At 33.7% G+C, this 21,497-nt stretch overlaps 2 protein-coding genes across 3 annotated transcripts; one reads left to right on the top strand and one right to left on the bottom strand.

Annotated features, from left to right (window-relative positions):
- Positions 1-9,052: 9,052 nt before the first annotated feature.
- Positions 9,053-9,874, bottom strand: LOC147938362 (uncharacterized). The gene has a single exon (XM_087465604.1). It carries the CDS (start codon positions 9,872-9,874, stop codon positions 9,053-9,055), a length of 822 nt encoding a protein of 273 aa, XP_087321730.1.
- Positions 9,875-17,041: 7,167 nt separating this feature from the next.
- On the top strand, positions 17,042-20,949 carry LOC104711051 (putative alpha-xylosidase 2). Of its 2 annotated transcripts, XM_087466375.1 has the most exons (4): positions 17,162-17,508; positions 17,581-18,056; positions 18,140-18,254; positions 18,333-20,949. In XM_087466375.1, the coding sequence occupies exons 3-4, from the start codon at positions 18,236-18,238 to the stop codon at positions 20,159-20,161; spliced, it is 1,848 nt and encodes a 615-aa protein (XP_087322501.1). In that variant the 5' UTR covers positions 17,162-17,508; positions 17,581-18,056; positions 18,140-18,235; the 3' UTR covers positions 20,162-20,949. The 2 variants fall into 2 exon arrangements, with proteins under 2 accessions (XP_010426022.2, XP_087322501.1); XM_010427720.3 differs by having other exon boundaries at positions 17,042-17,508; positions 17,581-18,254.
- The last annotated feature ends 548 nt before the right edge of the window (positions 20,950-21,497 follow it).

Here is a 21,497-nt window from a genome sequence, read left to right as displayed (position 1 = left end):
AATTATTATTGTAACTCCATAATTCTAAATGTAACTTCCATCAATTCTTATCATATAAATAAGCATTCTTTCATTCTCTTATATTGTCATTCTTTTACTTTCTCATTTTCACATTCTATCATTCTCTTCCACTTCTCTCATTATCTTCCACAATACCTCAAATCGTTTTTTGTTTTTTGTTTTATTTTCGATTTCTTATTTTTGTTGTATGGGTTGTAAAAAACAAATAAAATATCATTGTAAATTTTTAATGCTAAATTTAAATTTTAGAGACTACACGATTTATATTTTACATTGTTCTTATTTTTAAAGATTCATCTCCATTATCTAATTTGGATTATTATCTTATATGTAATCATGCTATCCTCCTCTCCCACCAATATCAAATGTTGTTATATCTCATATGTGTTGTAAAAGTTTGATTCTAAATTTTAATTTAGAAAGTATTATATATATAGTTTACATTGTTCTATTTTTTAAAGATTTATCTCCATTATCTAATTTGGATTATCATCTTATACTAATCATTCTCTCCTCCTCTCCCACCAATATCAAATATTGTTATATCTCATATGTGTTGTAAGAGTTTGATTCTATATTTTAATTTAGAAAGTATTATATATATTTAACATTGTTTTCAATTTTAACAAAAAAAAAAATCAAGTTTATTTGAGAATTAGATGTTTCTATTCCTTTTTAAGCGATCAATGTGTAACATATTATACTTTTGAATCAAATTATGGATCCACAAACACTCACTTTTAAATTAAATGGTTTTAATTTTAGGAGTTGAAAAGGTATAAGAGTTTGTTTGTAACTCCCATAATAATATCATAGTAGTGTTCTCAATGAATTTAATTTGATATAATAGAACATGTTAAAAATGTATTAGTATGCACTAAATTGCACTTTTGTAACTCTCAAATAGTTACCTTTGATATAATAGAACATGTTAAAAATGTATTAGTGTGCACTTAATTTTACTTTTGTAACTCTCAAATAGTTACCTCTGATACATCTATTTCTGTATTATCTATTAAAATAAAGACATATATCTCACTATAACCCTCATGGCCATATTTCAAATCTCACATAATTTTATAAATTCTATAATATCATTATTTTTCCTTAATTAAACCAATGATATCTTAACTTAATAACCAATGATATCTTAACTTAATAAAAGTTTCAGTTTATTTGAATAGAATATACATGTAATATATAATATATAGTTTAATTATTTTTTTCTATATGAAACATTATCATTTCATATAAATCAAAGTCCAGACACAATTTAAGAATTTAAGATAATAACCTAATAAAGTAGTTGCTGTTATTTTATTTTATTTTTATGGAATATTATCAGTCTAATAATCTTAATTGCACTAAATATATTATCGTAAAAAAAAATTTGATTTCTTTACTTTATTTTAATTCATACTACGTAGTCTTTAATTTTTGATATACACCAAAAAACAAAATTATAATAATATGTTAATATATATTATTTTTCAAAATAAAATAACGATTATGTAAAAACTCACACGTAGCATGAGCTAATACCTAGTATTAATAAGATGAAGGTTTTTAAAGACAACGAAAATTAAACCTGGTATTGTTTGAGAAATTTAATAACTATAGAATTAAACGGCCAAAAAAAATTAGATGGCGTATTTTTTGGGTTTTTTCCCGTTTATGTAGGGGGAAGGATGCTAAACCTAATGAACGTAGTTACCTAATATACACAAATACATAAATGGGATAATTATGAGAAATATACTCAAAGATATTCTAACTTATTCTACACACTTCTATATCACCATCTCCATGATCTTTGTGTTCATCACAAGAGCTCTAGTTCAAAAGACTTAATTTAGATCCACGAGGAGGGTCGCCTGCTCTGCTACCATAAATAAACTGGAGAAGGATTTGGGAGAAACTCTTTATTATAATATTGATCTCAAGAGAATTGATACAATATATATATATATAAGCTAACTTATGTCTAACCTTAAATAGAGTAGAAAATAGATAAACATGAATAAAGAAATATTCTAAATCTGTTAATCTTTTACACAATAGAATTTCTAGAATATTCTTCGGTTTGGGCTTTACGAGTTCACTTCGTAAACAGTAACGGTTCATAATAGTTGGTTTGCAAGATACACATCTTGCTTCTCAATATACCTCTAATACTCTTAGTTTTCTCAATCACCTTTTGGTCAGTTGTTTTTATGTTCACACTTTAAAAAGTTAACTCGAAAAATGGTAACAGAAAGCAAGATCGGTGAACGAAATCAGAGATCAAGAGATATGTAACACCCGCGATCTGAATTGTGCGTTTTGGGCGAGAGTGTCGATCGACACCAAGGGGGTGTCGGTCGACACCACTATGTTTCTGGTTCGACCAGTTCGATTTTATTATCGATTTGGACCGGTTTGGTTTAGGGAAAACCACCAAACCGTGATATTTAAGTGTTTTGTCGACCAGAAGGGTTTTGGGAAGTTCTATTGTCGCCGTTTAATGCTTTTGAGAGAAAAGAGGAGAAAAGTGTGTTCTTGAGCTTTTTGGTGATTTTGGTGAGATTCTTGGCTGTTCTTGAGAACTGGAAGCTAGGAAGGATCTAGAAGCTTGCTAGGAGGGTTGGATTCATTGCTTTTGGTCTGAATCTTCCTGCAAAGAGGTGAGTGCATGACCATGGCTTATCTAAGCTAAGATCTCTAGATTTTATGTGATTTGGTGCTTATGTGGTTGTTTCTTTGAGTTCTCTATGGTATTTCGTCGCTGCTTTGGCTGGGTGTCGGTCGACACCAACGAGAGGACGGCTCGAGACTTTGGCGAGTGTCGATCGACACCATGTGGAGGTGTCGGTCGACACAAACTAGGGTTTTCGGGAGTGTCGGGCAAGGTGTCGGTTGACACCAGGTTGTAAGTGTCGATCGACACCATCTGGTGTCAGTCGACACCCTTCTTTCAGCTACGACGGATGTTGTATGCTTTGTGTATTGCCTGGTTTGTTTTATTGATTGTTGACTGTGGCATGTAGAGATCTTATTGCTTGTGTGTATAGTCCAGTAGATTGGAGGATTGCCTCACTGAGTGTTTATCAAATACTCATGCATCTCAATATGTGTTTGTGGTGCAGGTAAAGACAAAGTGTGATCGTGGAATCAAGGCAATGAAGAGGAGGATGTTCTAGGGACTCGATTGGATGTAGTCTGGCATTGCTAGGTTGATAGAGTTGAGTCATTAGAAACATTGCTAGGTCGCTAGTTTCATGTTTCTTGTTGTTTGGTATTGGAATATTGCTTATGCTATGATATTAGATTATTATTGGATATTGGTTTTGTTATTCCGCTGTTGTTTGTGAATGTGGTTAGGTGGCTAGTGGATATGGGACCACTAGTTGTAGTTTATTATTTACTATATTATATTTATTATTTAATATTAAAAAAAAAAAGGGGTCGGTCCTTTCAAGATACTTTTTGTGACTAAGTGAAGTGAGAAAGCAAAATGTTTTTGAGATACCTTTTACAGTAAACCGGCAAAATATACACTTTTTGAAAAGATATTAGAAAACTATACAGGTTTTAGTTTGCAAAATTAGAAAATAAATATCTTTTTACTTAGCCGTACAAAAGATGGCATAGATCACATAACCATACATATTTATTATAATTAATTTTGGTATTTTCTTAGTGATTTTTGATATTGTTAGTATTATTTTTTTTGTGATTTTAATTACTGGAATAAAAATATGGGTAATATTAGTAAGGGATTTTAGCACTCACACCCACTTTGGGGTAAACTTCTTTCACAAAAACCCATTTTCCCAACTCTCTATACTTTTGTGAGTTTGTTGCTTAGGTGTCCATGTTTTTTTTTACAATTTTGTCTTCAGAAGAATTTTGATGGAGGATAGATTTTTTTGAATGATGTTTTTCTTTCTCTCTCCCTCACCTCTTTTTTTTTTTTTTTTTGACAAAGGCTCTCTCCCTCTCCTCTTTCTCTTTTTCTCTTCCTTTTCTTTTATTGTACTAGTTATTATCAAAAAAATTATATTTATTTTTATACAATAAGTTATGATTTATTTTTTTCTACATTTTAAGATCTATATTAATATATTTTAGATGAACTATTGTACATTATGGTACAATGACAACATCAAATCCATATATCTATGGTCATGTGGATACCAATCAATTCAGGTGTCCATGACAATGTATCCATATGGAAACATATTATCGAAGTAATACCCATCAATTCAGAATAGAAGTAATACCCATCAATTCAGGTGTCCATGACAACATGTAGATGGAAACATATTATCGATCGGGGTTATAGTGCAATTTGTGGATACAATATTTGTGGATACAATATTTGTCAAACTTATCCAAATGGATAACTATTTGTGGATACAATATAAGTAATGGATAACACTCACACAACAAAACTCAAACTTTTTCCCAGACTGAACTAAAACTAATTCAATATTAAAAAGCTCACAAGACCACAATTAATCCGTAAAATCACAATAAAACCAAGGAAATTCATATCAAATTTCATATAATCTAAAGTGATAAGGAAAGAGATCTAAAGATTTCACCTTTTCTGGATTTCCACCATTGTTGGAATGGTTTTTGAAAACTTTAGAAAATGAATGGGAGAGAGAAAGAGAGAGAAACATAAACATGCTTTTCTCTTTCAATGGATGAACAAAAGCAAAACAAGGAAGAAAAAGATGTATTGTTTGGTTAAATAATTGGGAGGATGGTGAGTTGAATTTTTTTGTTGGTTGATAAATTGGAGGAATCATGGTTGAGGAAGAAGAAGATGTATTGTTTTCTCTCTCTATAATTAGAATCCACATAGGTAATTTAATTGGAAGAGAGTTGGTTTGTTTAGTTTGAGAGGTAAGTGGTAATTTTACAAAAGGAAAGTACAGTATAGTGATAGTAGAAAGTGGGTGTGTATGTTAATATTTTAGGGGAAAGTGGGTGTAAGTGCAAAATTCCCTATTAGTAACTACCACTTGACTCAAAAAGAATTGAGAAAAATAGCATTGAGTCATAAAATTTTGGAAACTACCATTTTTTAGTGATGTGAAAAATCAAAACTGCCCTCAAACAAAAGACAAAAGATGTAGCAACATATTGTATTATCTGAAAATACATCATTCAATAAAAATAGCATATCATAGTAAAAGAATAAACATATTATTTAGAGAAATCATGTGTTTTTGACACAAAAATCATGTCTTTCAAAAAAGTTACGTGTGATCTTAATAAATAATGTGTAATACAAAAAAGATGCATGCTACAAAAACAAATGACGATGGAGATTCCAAGAAAATTTGAGATTCGATGAAATAAAAATGAAGATCTTTGGTTGTTGAAGGGAGAACACACATATAAATATGCAGAGAGTTAGGATGACACTACTGTTGATGGCATCATAGAGGTAAAGAAGGTGGAGAATCAAGAGCAGTTGGAGAATGAGGAGAGAGGAAGTAATGGTGGCGTTGGTCTTGATGACTGTAGTTCAAGGTTAATTAAAGTTTTTGAATTAATGGTGAGAAAGAGATAAGGAAAAAGATAAAGGATGAAGATGGACAGGAATGAGAGTTGTTGTATTTTTGAACTCAAAAAAAAAAGGTATTACGGAGAAGATGAAAGCAAATGTATTGTATAATTTGGGTACTATTTGGTTAAATGGTACTTCCTCAATTTCTCTCTAAAATTGTGCTATCTAGTACATATATCCTAAAAACAATAGAGCATCTCCATCGGTGAAACTACGAGGATGTCTCCAAAACTTTTAATAATAAAACTAAATAAAATTTAATGTTCTTAGCGGAATTAACTGAGACCGGTGTCTCTGGACAGACCAATTTAGACAGGCAGAGACACCTTACGTGTCAAAGACTAATGGTTTCGATAATGTTTTTTTCTTTCTTTTTCTTTTCTTCTTTTGCGAAATCAAAACTGTCTCTCTCTCTCTCTCTGCCTCTAAATCGATTTGATTCCCAGAGAATTGATTTATCACAATCGTTCTCCAACCTTAATTCTATTTCTCCTCTCTCGTGTAAATCTGATACCAGTGGAAGAGTCATCTCCCCTAAAGAAGTCAAATTTGGAACAATTGAATCGAAGTTATGAACCATATTCGATGATACCAAACAGCAACTACATCTTGATTCCATCATTCTAAGATTGGTTGCAAACATAACTCTAGCCTATACTTAACTTTACGTTGCAGATTATGTTTACAAGGATGTAGATGATTTGGTTGGTTGTTATTGTTTATTTGGATGGATAATCTTTTTTTTTTCCAGCAAAAATGAATTATATTAACGAATGGTAATAATCGTTATAGAACTGATTTGAAAGCCAATCAGGGGGTGAAAAACACCCTGAGTAAAAAATACCAAATTTACAACCAAATTTTGCTAAATTATGGGCAGGGTTGTTACAGTCTCTTGGATTAAAAACAAAGTTTGCAGTCCTAAATTTTGATGACCAAGTCTTTATGTTCTGAACAATGTTGTCAATGGATGCATCGAAGAGTTTGCCATTCAACATTTTGGTTAAAGTCTCATTGTCGCCTTCAAAAATAATATTTGTTAAACCTCTAATCCAACTATGTTGTGTTGCTGCTAATAAAGTCTTTGCTTCTGCTTCTAAGGGTGACGCAGCATATCCTAGTATTGAGGCTCCCCAACCTTGAGATACACCGTTATGATCTCGCAGTACCCAGCCACATTTTGTTTAATTAGTGTTGTGATTAAAAGCTGCATCATAGTTGCATTTTGTGAATCTTGGCGGAGGTTTTGTCCATTTTTTCCTTGTTTGCAGATTGTCATGGTTGGTTGGCTGACCATTGTTGTTGTTGTGAAAGTAGTTCCATTCTCGTATATTTGATTTGGCACGAAGAAGAATGGTGTTTGGTTTATCCTGTTTTCTTTCAAAAACAAAAGAATTTTGACTTTTCCATATATCCCATAATAACCAGAATGGAAGAAGATGCATATCCACTGAATCTATGTTAGTATAATGATAATCAAATATGGCTTCAATGAAACTTTCGATATTCGAGTATGTAGTATATAGCAGAGAAACAGGGATATTAGATATTTGCCAAATTGATTCTGCAAAAGGGCAGAGGAAAAAAATGTGTTCTATATTTTCATCTGCCTGAAAACATCATGGACAAATGGGGTCAAGATTCATTCCACAAGATCCGAGTCTTGTGAGAGAAAGTAGAGACTTGGAGATTACATGCCAAAGAAAGTGTTTTATTTTAGGAAGAATCTTAAGTTTCCAAATCTTTCTTTTTAGTGCAGGTGAACCATGAGAAATAGGTGGGAGATTGTTTGGTTGATCAGGGTTGTGCATTGATAACCAATATCCTGATCGAACTGTGTAATCACCATTTCTGTTATAATGCCAAATTATTTTGTCTTGGAGATTAGATTAGGGTAAGTATGTGTTTATTATATGCTCTCGATCATTCTCCGATATATGTTCCATTATCTTGTTTGTATTCCATTGATGATTATCTCCTTGAGTCGATATGAGGTCTGAAATATTCATATTGTGACTTGGGTCGGCGCTGAAGATTGGTTTTGGTGGATGAGAGTCTACAATATTATCCTTATTCACGCGGATACTTTTACCATCTCCAATAGTATATCTGTATCCTAATTTGATTAGTTTAAGACCTTCTAGAATCGATGCCCAGCCATAAGATTGGTTTACTCTCTGTTTTGCAACTAATATGGTTTCATCTTTATAGTATTTGCTTTTAAAAACCTTTGCAAAAAGAGAGTTGGGATGTTTGATGAGACGCCAAGCTTGTTTGGCAAGTTGCACATCATTAAAGTTTGCTAAATCTTTAAACCCCAATCCCCCTTCTGATTTCGAATGTTGAAGTTGTTTCCAAGCTATCCAAGAGATTCCTCTGTCTTGATCACTCTTCTCCCACCAAAACTTTTGTAGTATGCTTTCAATGTCTGTTAGGACCCCGATTGGCAGTTTAAAACAGGACATAGAGTAAACCGGCATTGCTAGTGGTACAGATTTTATAAGGATCTCCTTCCCAGCCGGGGATAAATGTTTTCCTTGCCAAGATGATGTTCTGTCGTTAACTCTTTCGATGATATATTGGAACATCTCGCTTCTTTTTTCTTCCAAATTGTTCAGGTAAACCTAAATATTTACCTCCCCCTCCATGGTTTGGAATTTCCAAAATGTTTTTTAAGCGATTTTGTAACTGACCTGGTACTCTGGAGCCAAATGTTATCAGAGATTTGTTTGTGTTTATCTTCTAGCCAGAATAATACTCATAGACCTGAAATGCTTCCTTTATTGCTTTACAGTTGCGAGTGTTTACTTGGCAAAAGTATAGAGAATCATCAGCAAACTGTAGATGTGTAATAGGAGGTGCACCATTTCCTATTCTTACACCTCTAATGTCACCATCTGTTACCCTTGTTTTGATTAAGTGGCTCATTATGTCTGCACAACGTATAAATAGATAGGGTGATAAAGGGTCACCCTGTCTTATACCGCGCTCAAGGACCACCATACCATGTGGGGTTCCATTGATTAAAACAGAGTAACTAACTGATCGACTATTGACATGATCTACTGAATCCACTTCTCTGAAAATCCAAATAGTTTCATTGTCACCTCCAAAAAATCCCATTCAACTCTGTTGTATGCTTTTGTGACGTCTGTTTTGATGGCCATATAGTTTTCGAAAACTCTCTTTCCTCATTTCAAAGAATGCAAGACTTCATGAGCTATCATAACATTATCCGTCACCAATCGGCATGGTATGAAAGCAGCTTGAGTATCAGATACGATGTTGTCCAGATGTTTCTTTAGTCTATTTACTAGACATTTAGAAATGATTTTGTATAACACATTGCAAAGAGTTATCGGCCTGAATTCTGTAAAAGTTTCTGCTTGTGTTGTTTTCGGTATTAAACAGATATTGGTGTGGTTTATGGCCGATTTCATATATGATGTATCAAAAAAAATCATGAACTTATTTTATAACATCTTGTCCGATGATATCCCAGTATTGTTTATAAAATCTTGCAGTGAGACCATCGGGTCCTAGCGCTCTGTCATCGCCTATATGTGATATTGCAGCGAAAATCTCTGTGTCAGTGAAAGCTCTTGTCAGATCCTCATTGATGGTAGGAGTGACCGTTGCAGGAAAATCACCAAAGTCTATTGGAGATACAGGGATTCGACTAGATGTGTAAGTGTTGGTAAAGTATTTTTGTGCCTGTTCTCCAATACTTTTTTCATTTGTATAAAGGTTTTGGTCTTCATCTTTGATGGTAGATATGAGATTCTTTGCATATCGATTCTTTGTGGTGGCATGAAAAAAATTTGTATTGCGATCCCCACAATGCATCCATCTATTTCTGCTTTTTGTTTGCCAATAGTACTCCTCATCTCTGTATGCCTTGCTTAGTTCATCTTGTAATCTTGGTATATGTCTTCTTATGTATCTATTTGTACTCTCCATTGCTCTGTTTAGCTCTTTTTCGAAGAAGACAATTCTTTTTGCCACGTTAATGTTTGCAGCATGTTTTTGTTTGGCCATCAACCGTCGACACATTGATATCTGATCGCAAATGGAGTAATAAGAGTTTTGTTTACACATGTTCCATCCTCGATCAACTGTTTGAGTGAAGTTTTCAATCTCAATAAGCCTTTTATCAAAGCGGAATGGTTTTGTTTGGGCATGTTGTAGAGGCTGTATTGTTGTGAGAATTGGTTTATGATCAGAACCATTGAATTCTAAAAATTCAGCTTCTGCATTTGGAAAGAGCAACATCCATTCAGAGTTGACCATGACTCTATCTAAGCAGCATTTGATTGTATAATTTCGACGTTCTCCAACCCAGGAAAATGTATCTCCTGTTGATTTTAGATCAGTTAGATCACAGCTAGCTATCATCTGGTTAAATCTTCGAAATATCCAACTTCTCTTGGAGGTCCTCCAACTTTCTCTAAGTTGCTAGTGATCTTATTGAAATCGCCTGCGAGTATCCATGGACCAAGTCGAGTAGATCCTAGATGTTCTAAGTAATCCCAAAACAAATTGCGTTTATTTCGAATAAGATTGCCATAGACACCAGAAAAGTAGAAGTCCTTATTATTATAGGTGATGTGAACATCAATGATGCGCTCATCTTGGTACAAAGGAGATACAAATACATCATTGGACCACAGCATTGCTAGACCTCCACTCCTACCTTGAGGGGATTCAGTTATAGTGTTATAATATCCTAATTATGAAGCAAAGTTACATACTATATCACAAGAGTTTAGAGTTTCACATAAGAAAAGTACATTAGGTTTTGAAATACGACATAAACGTTTTAATCTACTTTGAGTCAGCGGGGAGCAGATATCCTGACAATTCCTGGAGACGACTCTCATGGAGGCATTGGGGAACCCCCCCCCCCCCCTGCGGCTCCGTAGAAACTGTTACCGCTACATGAAGCCTCTGATTCTGCCTTAGTCTTCTTCTTGATCTGACTCAGGACCATCAGATCATCATTCTCCTTGTAATGTCGATAGTAGGATTCCAAGTCCTCTTTCTTCCTCTTGTTACATTTTGAAAGCGAAGGATCCTGCAAAAGTATGGTGTTTTGACTTAACGTGTTTTGTTGCAGAGTTCCTTTCCTGACTTTCTCCAGTAGATAGCGTAGTCGCTCAGCAGTGAGTTTTGTGTCCTCAAACACACTTAGAGAGGGGCAATCATCGGACTCATAGATGATGAACTCTCTGTCTTGTTGTACCGGCTGTAGTCCTGGTATGTATCCGTCAGGACCGTTGATGTTGAAAGTTGGTGCATTGTCATCACTGTCAGGAAACTGGTCCGGGTGAGGGTAATACTCATCATCATCATTGTTGTCATCATTGGGAGGTTCATCATTTGGGGGAGCATCATTTGGAGGGTCATCAAAGGAGAGAGGACATTCCTTTGCGTCATGTGACAAGGCACCACACTTTTGGCAAAAGTTTTTGAGTCATTCATAACAAAACTTCAGAATTGTATTTTCTCCTCCAGCAAATTGGAAATTCCTCTGGAATCGAAGTGGTAAATCGCTATTCCAGCTAATGCAGATTCTCACAAATTCAACCATATTGGCATTCTAATCAAAATCAACATCCTCAGTTGGCCATAGTTTTGTTCCGATGTAATTGACCATAGCAGCAGTCAGATATTGGACCGGAATTCCAAGAACCTAGATCCAGAAAGGGATGAATTTCATGGCTCTTCAGTAATATTGGGATACCAGCGGTGAACCGTCACCATCCATTCGTTGAAAGCCCATGGTCCACGTCGTAGAACAAGGTTGAGACTTATCTCCGATTTGAAGAAAAACAGGACTTGACCGCTTCCAAGAACCCGGCCACGGCATGAATCAGCAAAACCCCAAATCTTTGGTATTTGATTAACAATTGCTCGCAAATTTTGCTTCTTTGGGTTCAGGACCGTGAAAATCAGTGAGAAACGGTTGATGTTTGCCGCATGACCACATAACTCAGGTGGTAAAGGAACTGGAGCATCATTGATTCCCAGATCAAGATTTTGGAGATTTTTACGAATATATTCACTCATCTTGCTTAATTGGATAGTAGAACAATGGTGTGTGATGATCGAAGAGGGAAAAAACGAATATATAGAGAATTTTGTCCATGGCGGTTTTTTCCAGCGGTTATCAAACAAGAAAACCGGGAGAAAGAAATTGTTAACAGAAAACTTTAACAGAGGGAAACCGTCAAGACAATAACAGGAACTGTAATTGAATGTCGGAATGAGACTCCAAATCGGAGAAGGAGGGGGGGGGGCGATGAAGAGATCGGAAATCGCCCCAAAAATCGCACTCAGAGCGAAACATCGCCACTGAGTTTTGGATGGATAATCTATATTAACATTTTTGAAGTACATTTTGTGTTATGCTCTTTTAGTTTTGTTTATTTAAAAAGTTATTTACAACATTAACCCCTAAAAAATTTTCAAAACTAACATTAATACAGATTTTGTTTCCTAAATATTTTACATTTTATTCCAACTAAATAAATAACGGCAATCAATATGGAAATAGAAACTATCATATATTTACCCACACATTCTGTTGTGTTTTGAAGATACAATATTCTATATCTGAATCTTTCGCAAACAAAGAAAACAACAATTTGATTCCCATTTTGTTTTCCAAAACCTGTGAGCTTTGATTCTTAACGAAGAAAAACTTCGATTGACATTTATTTAAACATTATAATTAATATATAAACTTAATAAAAAATTTAATTATTACGAATATGTAAAATTAGAAAAGTTTAAAATACTATATAATGTAGTTATATAGTATATGAGTTATAAAGAGGACATGTTGGCATTAATAAAATATTATTAAATTTGTGTTAATACGGGTTAAATTCTCATTTAATTATTTATCAACACTACTAATATTAGAATATTTGACATAAAATCAAGGTGTAAAATAATTAAATCATTAGAAAAATGTGACTTAACCACAACATATAAATCACTTATTATGTATTTAGATCCCTTATTTTTTGTTATAATAACTAAAAAGCAAAATAGAATCTCAAACACTAAACAAAACAAACTAAATATAATAAACAAATGGTCATAAAGTGTATTGCGGGTTAAAAAAATAATATAAATATTTATCCGCACAACAATCGGAAAATTTAGTTATTTCTCTATTTACAAAATTTTCAATATTTAACAAATAGATACAACATAAATATAAATTATAATAAAAATTATATGCATGCGGTGTACCGCGAGTTAAAATCTAGTCTATATATACATTTTTAAGTACATTTTGTGTTCTACCTTTTTATTTATACTTATTTACAAAATTAATCCCTAAAATTTTTCCAAAAATAGCATTACTTCAGATTTTGTTTCCTAAATATTTTACATTTCATTGCAACTAAACAAATTTACAGCAATCAATATGGAAACAGAAACTATGATATATTTAGCTACACTTTCTATTGTGTTTTGAAGATATTCTATCTTTGAATCCTTTGTAAACAAAGAAAACAACAATTTGATTCCCATTTTGTTTTCCAAAACCTGTAAGCTTTGAATCTAAGAAGAACTTCAATCCACATTTATTTAAATATTATAATTCATATATATATATATATATGTAAACTTAATAAAAGTTTAAAATATCACGAATATGTAAAATTAAAAAAGTTTAAAATAATATATAATATGGTTATATAGTAGATGGGTTATAAAGAGGACATGTTGGAATTAATACAATATTAATAAATTTATGCTAACACGGGTTAGATCCTCATTATTATTTATATAACACTATTAATATTAGAATATTTGACATATAAAATCAATTTGATTTAACTAAGATTGTGTAAATAATTAAATCATTAAGAAAAATGTGACTTAATCATAGCGTATAAATGACTTATTATATATTTAGATCCTTTATTTTTGTTATAATAATTAAAAATATAAAATAGAATCTCAAACACTAAACAAAACAAACTAAATATAACAAACAAATTGTCATGAAATATATTACGGGTTAAAAAATTAATATAAACATTTAGCCGTACAAACGGTTGGAAAATTTAGTTATTCATCTATTTACAAACATCTAATATTTAACAAACATATACAACATAATATATAAATAATAATAAAAATTATATGCACGCGGTGTACCACGAGTTAAAATCTAGTTTATATTTTTATGTATGCTTTGATGATGATGCATATGCTTTGTATTTATATGTATGACACTCATAGTTAAGGATGATTGATGAGAGGAGAAAAACTAAAAACAAGTTAGTGGAGATCTAAAATTAAATTAGTAATATTTTTAATATTATTTAAAGTTTAAAACATTCATGTGAGTATTACTGATGGAGATGCTCTTATCCTCTCTTATAAGTTTGTCGAATTGTGTTTATTTCTTTTTGTCTTCATATTTTAAATGTAATGTTTAAAAACGTGTGACTAAAATTTAATCCGGTTTAGCCATTCCATCATGCAGGGTTAACGTCTATTAAGTCGTGTGTTTGATTAAACCAATCTTTACAAAATAAGCTTTTATTTGACATTAATTTAATATATCAGATATTTTATTCCAATCAAAAAGTTTTAGGTACTAAAATGCCAAATAAAAATAAGTTGGAGTTTATTTTTGGAATTTTCCAATGTCTTATATGTTATCTTCTTTTTATATTTCTTCTCTGTCCAATCGTCCATGTCTTCACATCTTCACCCTCGACTTTTTTCTTTGTTCATCAACCCTTTAAACAAGTAACCCTACACCATGTAAAATATTACACAAAATGCCCTTATATTTTAATACAAAATATGATAACAGAATCTTAATATTAATTTCTTGTAACTTGAAAATGATTATCCAAAAAAATAGTAATTATTAATTTATTAGATTACAAGAAATCATTAATAAAATAATTTCGAAATTACTTAATAAAATAATAATAAAATTATTTAATAAAATAATAATAATATTATTTCAAAATTATGTAATAAAATAATTAAACAGATCCTATTTATTGTTTTAGAAATCTTAGGAAACAATAACAAACTATTTAGAAAATTATAAAACTTAAATTTATTTAGAAAACTAAGATTAAATATTTACATATCTAAATTATTTAATAATAACAAATATATATTAAAATTAGGATACGACATTGTTTATATTTTTAAAATATATCTATATACTTATTCAAGCTATGTTGTTAAAAATTTAACCAGTTCTGATGTGACATATTACGAAAATGCTATTATATTTTAATTATTCTAATAACTAACAAAAAAAAGTTTTTATTTGTTTACAAAATAATAAAACTCTATTTATTGTTTCATAAATCTTAGGAAATAATAACAAACTATTTAATTGGCTAAAACTTAATTGTTTATACACAATATTCACTATATAAACAATACTAATTGTATAATATTGACAATATACATAACCTAATTGTAATTTTCACCTATAAAATTAATATACAACATGTTATACCAATAACTTCAATTTGTAAATTTGGTATATTAAGATCTCTAAACACGATCACATCAATTTGTAATACCAAACCACGGGTCAATACATGTTTTGTTGGATTTTTTTGGTTTTACCGAATGTATAATTAACGAATTTGATATTGCACCAAACCAAAATAGTAGTACCAACTACGGGTCGAAATCAGAGTATGACCTTAAGAAAATTAAATATATGATTTTATAAAATGTATAGAATTAATAAATTTTCTACTATTATTTTGTAACAAACAAATCCAAATTGGGAAAAATGTCATTAAAATCATGAACTTTCAAATTTTGGCCATTTAAAACATGAACTTTGTTGTAGGCCATTTAAAACATCAACTTTCGTTGACTAGTTTTTTTAAACATGAAGTTTCATTGACCAGGCCAAAATAGACATGACGTTAAATCCGATAGTTGACCTACTAACAGATGTTACTATGCCGTTAATCACTCCGTTACTGACAAAACGACATCGTTTTAATTGAAGTTTTAGTTTGAAATAATGTCATTTAAACCATGAACTTTTAAATATAGGCCATTTAGATCATGAACTTGTAAATGTATGTCATTTAAACCATGAATTTTTAATTTATGTCATTGAAACCATGAACTCGCCCTGGACATTCGGTAAAAACCAGACAACCTAAAAATTTTGGTTATCGGAGCAAATCGAAGAGAGAAAGCTTAATCGTTCGGTGCAATTGATTTGAATAACCGGATTTTGGTTTGACTCGGTAATCGAATCGATTGGTTTATTAGAAACTGTAGAAGTATATAAGCTTAATCGGCTAACCCGTTTAACCCTAGTTTAGTTTATCTCTTCTTTCTTCGACTCTGCCTCATGATGCGATTCTGAGAAAGAGAGAGAAGAACATCAGTTCATCATTCTTTTTCGATCTTTGTCATGTATTTTGTGTCTTTTTGTTTTTTTCTTGAGTCTTTTTCATTTATTAGGACACTACACTAGAGTCTGAAGGATTGATCATCTTGTTTTAGGTACTGCACTAAAGTTTAAAAGATTGATCACCATTTTTATGTATTATGGTTTACATAACATAAATTTGAAAGTTCATGGTTTAAATGACATACATTTACAAGTTCATGGTTTAAATAACATATATTTACAAGTTCATGGTTTAAATGGTCTGTATTTAAAAGTTCATGGTTTAAATGACACTTTTCGAATTAAAACTTCCATCAAAACGACGTCGTTTTGTTAGTAACGGAGTGATTAACGGCATAGTAACGTCTGTTTGTAGGTCAATTATCGGATTTAACGTCATGTCTTTTTTGGCCTGGTCAACGAAACTTCATGTTTAAAAAAGCTAGTCAACGAAAGTTGATGTTTTAAATGGCCAAAATTTGAAAGTTCATGATTTTAATGACATTTTTCCCAATCCAAATTTACATAAATATTTCCTCACGCTGGTAACATTATTCTACAAAATATTAACGTATATTTATGAGTCGGGTAATAAAACAGGTAATGAGACGGGTAACGAGACGTTCAAAAATTAAATTAGTATCTGATACTCGATCATTATTCATGGCTAATATAATTATTATACCCTTCACTCGATCCTAAAGCTGCGGGTACCTTTTTTCGGGACGGATACAAACCAAAAAACGGGTCCAATACGGGTATCGGTAGTAGTTTCCAGGCCTACCTATTAGTAGTTTAATATGAATCAAAATTCACCATATAGTACTATATTATATAACATGTAAATAAATGATACAATATAATCATAATATTAACAAATAACAAATTAAAAAAAAATTTCCCCTTGCTACCGGCGCGGATTATTATCTAGTTACTTATATACTATAACCATCGTCAACTTCGAAGACATTATCTTGGAAAAATAAACGTTTTCAGAACCATATATATATATGAAATTTTTCTTGGTGGCATATGAATTATTATCATATACATATACAATAAAAAAAAGAGAAATAAGTTTGTACTGTAATCAATTACAAGCCCCCTCAATTGAGTATGATATAATCATAATCACTTTTGAGTCATGTGGAATCAGACAATAGATTAGGTAAATTTTAACATCTTGTGATCAATTTTAACATCTTGTAAAGGTCTCTTTCTCCATCATTGCTTCTTAACACTTGCTAATTATTATCATCACACTACCTAACTTAACAATGGCCTCTCCTTTTTTAGCTCTAGCTTCTTCTCTTTCTCTTCTTCTTCTTGCTTTGTTCCTCTGCTTCTCAACTCTCCACTGTTCCAACTCCATCGGCAAAGGCTACCGTCTGATCTCAATCGAGAAGTATCCCGAAGATGACAGCTTCATTGGCTATCTCCAAGTCAAGCAGAGAAGCAAAATCTACGGCTCTGATATAACCACCCTTCGTCTCTTCATCAAGTACAGAGTTACCTCTGCTTCGTACCCCACAATACCAATCTATTTCTGACGGTTGGATTTTTTTTTTTCCAGACATGAAACAGATCATTGCCTTCGTGTTCACATCACAGACGCCAAGGAACAACGATGGGAAGTTCCGTACAATCTCCTCCGCCGGGAGAAGCCACCACCGGTGATCAGAATATCAAGAAAATCTCCAGTTACGGTACAGGAGATCTCCGGACCGGAGCTGATTTTGAGCTTCACCACAGATCCTTTCAGCTTCGCCGTGAGAAGAAGATCCAACGGCGAGACAATTTTCAACACTACTAGAAGCTCCGATGAGGACTTCGGAGAGATGGTCTTCAAGGACCAGTACCTCGAGATCTCAACTTCGTTACCTAAAGAAGCGTCGTTATACGGATTTGGTGAAAACTCACAAGCCAATGGAATCAAGCTTGTACCTAATGAGCCTTACACTCTCTTCGCTGAAGACGTCTCGGCGTTTAAACTCAACACCGATCTTTACGGGTCGCATCCGGTTTACATGGATTTGAGAAACGTTAGAGGTAAACCTTACGCACACTCTGTTCTGCTTCTCAACAGTAATGGTATGGATGTGTTTTACAGAGGTGATTCCTTGACCTACAAGGTAATCGGAGGTGTTTTCGATTTCTATTTCTTCGCCGGACCGTCGCCTCTCAACGTCGTTGATCAATACACTTCGTTAATCGGACGGCCAGCACCAATGCCGTACTGGTCTCTAGGTACTAATATCCCCAATTTTTGTTTCTATGTAGATTATGTGTTTTCTTACTAATCTTTAACCTAATTTTTTACTCTAGGATTTCATCAGTGTAGATGGGGTTACCGTAACGTATCAGTTGTTGAAGATGTTGTGGACAGTTATCGCAAGGGTAAGATCCCTCTTGATGTGATTTGGAACGATGCTGATTACATGGATGGTTACAAGGACTTCACATTGGATACTGTGAACTTCCCTCGTGCTAAGCTATTGGCTTTCTTGGATAGAATCCATAAGATGGGAATAAAGTATGTTGTGATTACTGATCCTGGTATTGGTGTTTACGCGAGCTACGGTGTATACCAAAGAGGCATGGCTAACGATGTGTTTATTAAATATGAAGGTAAGCCTTTCCTGGCTCAAGTGTGGCCTGGTCCGGTTTACTTCCCTGATTTCCTTAACCCTAAAACGGTTTCTTGGTGGGGTGATGAGATCCGACGTTTCCATGAATTAGTCCCCATTGATGGTTTATGGATAGACATGAACGAGGTCTCCAACTTCTGTTCTGGTTTGTGCACAATCCCTGAAGGGAAGCAATGCCCGAGTGGGGATGAACCTAGTGCGAGGTGTTGCTTAGACTGCAAGAATTTAACCAATACAAGGTGGGATGATCCACCTTACAAGATCAATGCTACTGGATACAAAGCTCCACTTGGATTCAAGACTATTGCCACAAGTGCTTATCACTACAATGGTGTTCGAGAGTACGACGCTCACAGCATCTATGGATTCTCTGAGACCATAGCGACCCACAAGACCACTTTTGTTGGTTCAGGTAAGTATGCTGCTCACTGGACCGGAGATAACCAAGGAACATGGCAGAGCTTGCAAGTATCTATCTCGACGATGTTGAATTTTGGAATATTTGGAGTTCCCATGGTTGGTTCAGACATATGTGGATTCTTCCCTCCGACACAAGAAGAACTATGCAACCGTTGGAATCACGCTGATTACTACGCTCCAAGAAAAGAGCTTTACCAATGGGGAACAGTTGCAGAGTCAGCTCGTAACGCTCTTGGGATGAGATACAAACTTCTTCGTTTTCTCTACACTCTCAACTACGAAGCCCATATGACAGGGGCACCAATCGCTAGACCACTCTTCTTCTCTTTTCCTAGTTTCACCGAATGCTATGGTATGAGCAAACAGTTCTTGCTAGGAAGCAGCTTGATGATATCACCGGTTCTTGAACAAGGCAAAACCCAAGTGGTAGCATTGTTCCCACCAGGTTCTTGGTATCACATGTTTGACATGACTCAGGTCGTTGTTTCCAAGAACGGGAAGCGTGTGACTCTCTCAGCTCCCTTGAACGCTGTGAACGTGCATCTGTATCAGAACACGATATTACCGATGCAACAAGGTGGGTTGGTTTCTCAAGAAGTGAGAACAACACCGTTTAGTCTGGTCGTCACTTTTCCGGCAGGAGCGTTAGAGGGATATGCCACCGGGAAACTCTTTCTGGACGAGGATGAGCTTCCGGAGATGGAACTTGGAAACGGGCAGTCAACGTACGTTGACTTCTACGCATCCGTTGGAAATGAGAGTGTGAAGATATGGTCGCAAGTGAAAGAAGGTAAGTTTGCGTTGAGCAAAGGTTTAGTGATTGAGAAAGTGATTGTTTTGGGACTTCAAGGAACAGGGGAAGTTTCTGAAATACATATCAATGGGAACCCAATCTTGAACGAGACCAAGACGATTGAGGTTAGCTCCAAGGAGCAGAAGTATGTGGTGAGTTCGGAAGATGAAGGAGAGAGTAAGAGCTTCATGGTTGAGCTTAAGGGCCTTGAGATACTAGTGGGTAAGGACTTCAATATATCCTGGAAAATGGCTAGTACGTACTATCAATGGCGTCCATTAAACTACGAGTGAGAGTTAGTCAATTTATTAGTGAGGAAAATTGTTGGTGTTATGAAGATCGAGTTTTAGATGCTGCAGAGATATTTACTTGGAGATTAAGGGAGAGTTTGGAGATCATCAAAGTAGTAGTTGAAGCTTATGTTGTGTGAAGCTTGGATTGTAAAACTCAGTAAGAAAGGGAGAGATTGTTGATGTATTCTTAACTGAGTTTTACAACAAGATGAAAAGAAAAAGAAAAAGACATTTATGAAACGCAAGGATGTTGATGCAGTCGCTGCACTAGTTCAGAGTACTACAAGAAGTAGTTCAACGAAGCAGATAACATGGAGCTGAAATAAGGAAATCAGCTAAGGCGATTAATATTCAAACCATGAAAGTTATGAAAACTAGAAGCTTGGAGAAGAGTTTGAAAGCATGAAGAGTTTCCTGTTTGGTAGAAAAGGAAACATGAAGAAGACTTTCCTATTCCATAAAAGAAAAGGAAATTTGCAAAGAGATTTGGCAATTCCTATTAGGATTATAATAGGAATTTAAGCTTGTATGGCCACGACCTATTGTGTATAAATAGGGGGCCTAAGCCTTTGTAGAGGTTAGCACAAAAGAGCAAGAGAATTCTTAGACATTAAGGTTATGTGGGTTCTTGTAGGAAAGCATAACGCTTAAGGGGACTAAGGGGTTTGTCTTGAGAGGTTCTTGGATTGTGTATAGATCCATGAACATGAGAGATTAGATAATTGATTGAGTGAAACTTGTAAGTTTACTAAACAGATTATCTAATAAAGAAGTTTTATTTTGAAGAACCCCTGTCTTAGTTTGTGTCTCAGTTTCCATACATATCGATAGCTCTTACGTTTTCAATTGGTATCAGAGCGGCACTTGTGAGATTACATACAGGTGAGATCCTGTGGAGAAGATGGAGAGCTATCATGGACTTGAGTTTGGTTCAAGAGTAATATTAGGTGATGGAAACTACGGTTTTTGGAAATCAAAGATGAAGGCGGTTATAGGAGGCATTGATGTATATGCTTGGAAAGCCATATTGGAAAAGTGGGAAGAGCCAAAAATCAAGGATGAATCAGGAGTGGAAGTTGCTAAGCCAGAGAAGGACTGGACTAACGACGAATTGAAGAAATCAAAATATAATGCCAGAGCACTCTCTGCTATTCACAATAATGTTGGAAGAAACCAGTTTGAACTGATTCTAGGATGTGAAACAGCAAAAGAAGCATGGGATATCTTGCAAACTCACTTTGAAGGAACTACTAAGGTGAAAAAATTAAGGAAAGACATGTTAGCTTCAAGATTTGAAAATCTAAAGATGGAAAGCTATGAGTCAATATCTGATTTT

This window comes from Camelina sativa, chromosome 9, assembly GCF_030686135.1.
Source record: "Camelina sativa cultivar CO46 ecotype springtype chromosome 9, ASM3068613v1".
Lineage (NCBI taxonomy): Eukaryota > Viridiplantae > Streptophyta > Magnoliopsida > Brassicales > Brassicaceae > Camelina > Camelina sativa.
Note: the sequence above shows the minus strand (reverse complement) of the source record. Positions and strands in the feature narration are given on the sequence as shown.

Coding starts and splice junctions, on each gene's coding strand:
- LOC104711051 (XM_010427720.3), top strand. CDS start 17,285: ATGGCCTCTCCTTTTTTAGCTCTAGCTTCTTCTCTTTCTCTTCTTCTT. Junction 17,509..17,580: donor ACCCTTCGTCTCTTCATCAA/GTACAGAGTTAC, acceptor TTTTTTTTCCAG/ACATGAAACAGATCATTGCC. Junction 18,255..18,332: donor AATGCCGTACTGGTCTCTAG/GTACTAATATCC, acceptor TTTTTACTCTAG/GATTTCATCAGTGTAGATGG.
- LOC147938362 (XM_087465604.1), bottom strand. CDS start 9,874: ATGGTCAACTCTGAATGGATGTTGCTCTTTCCAAATGCAGAAGCTGAA.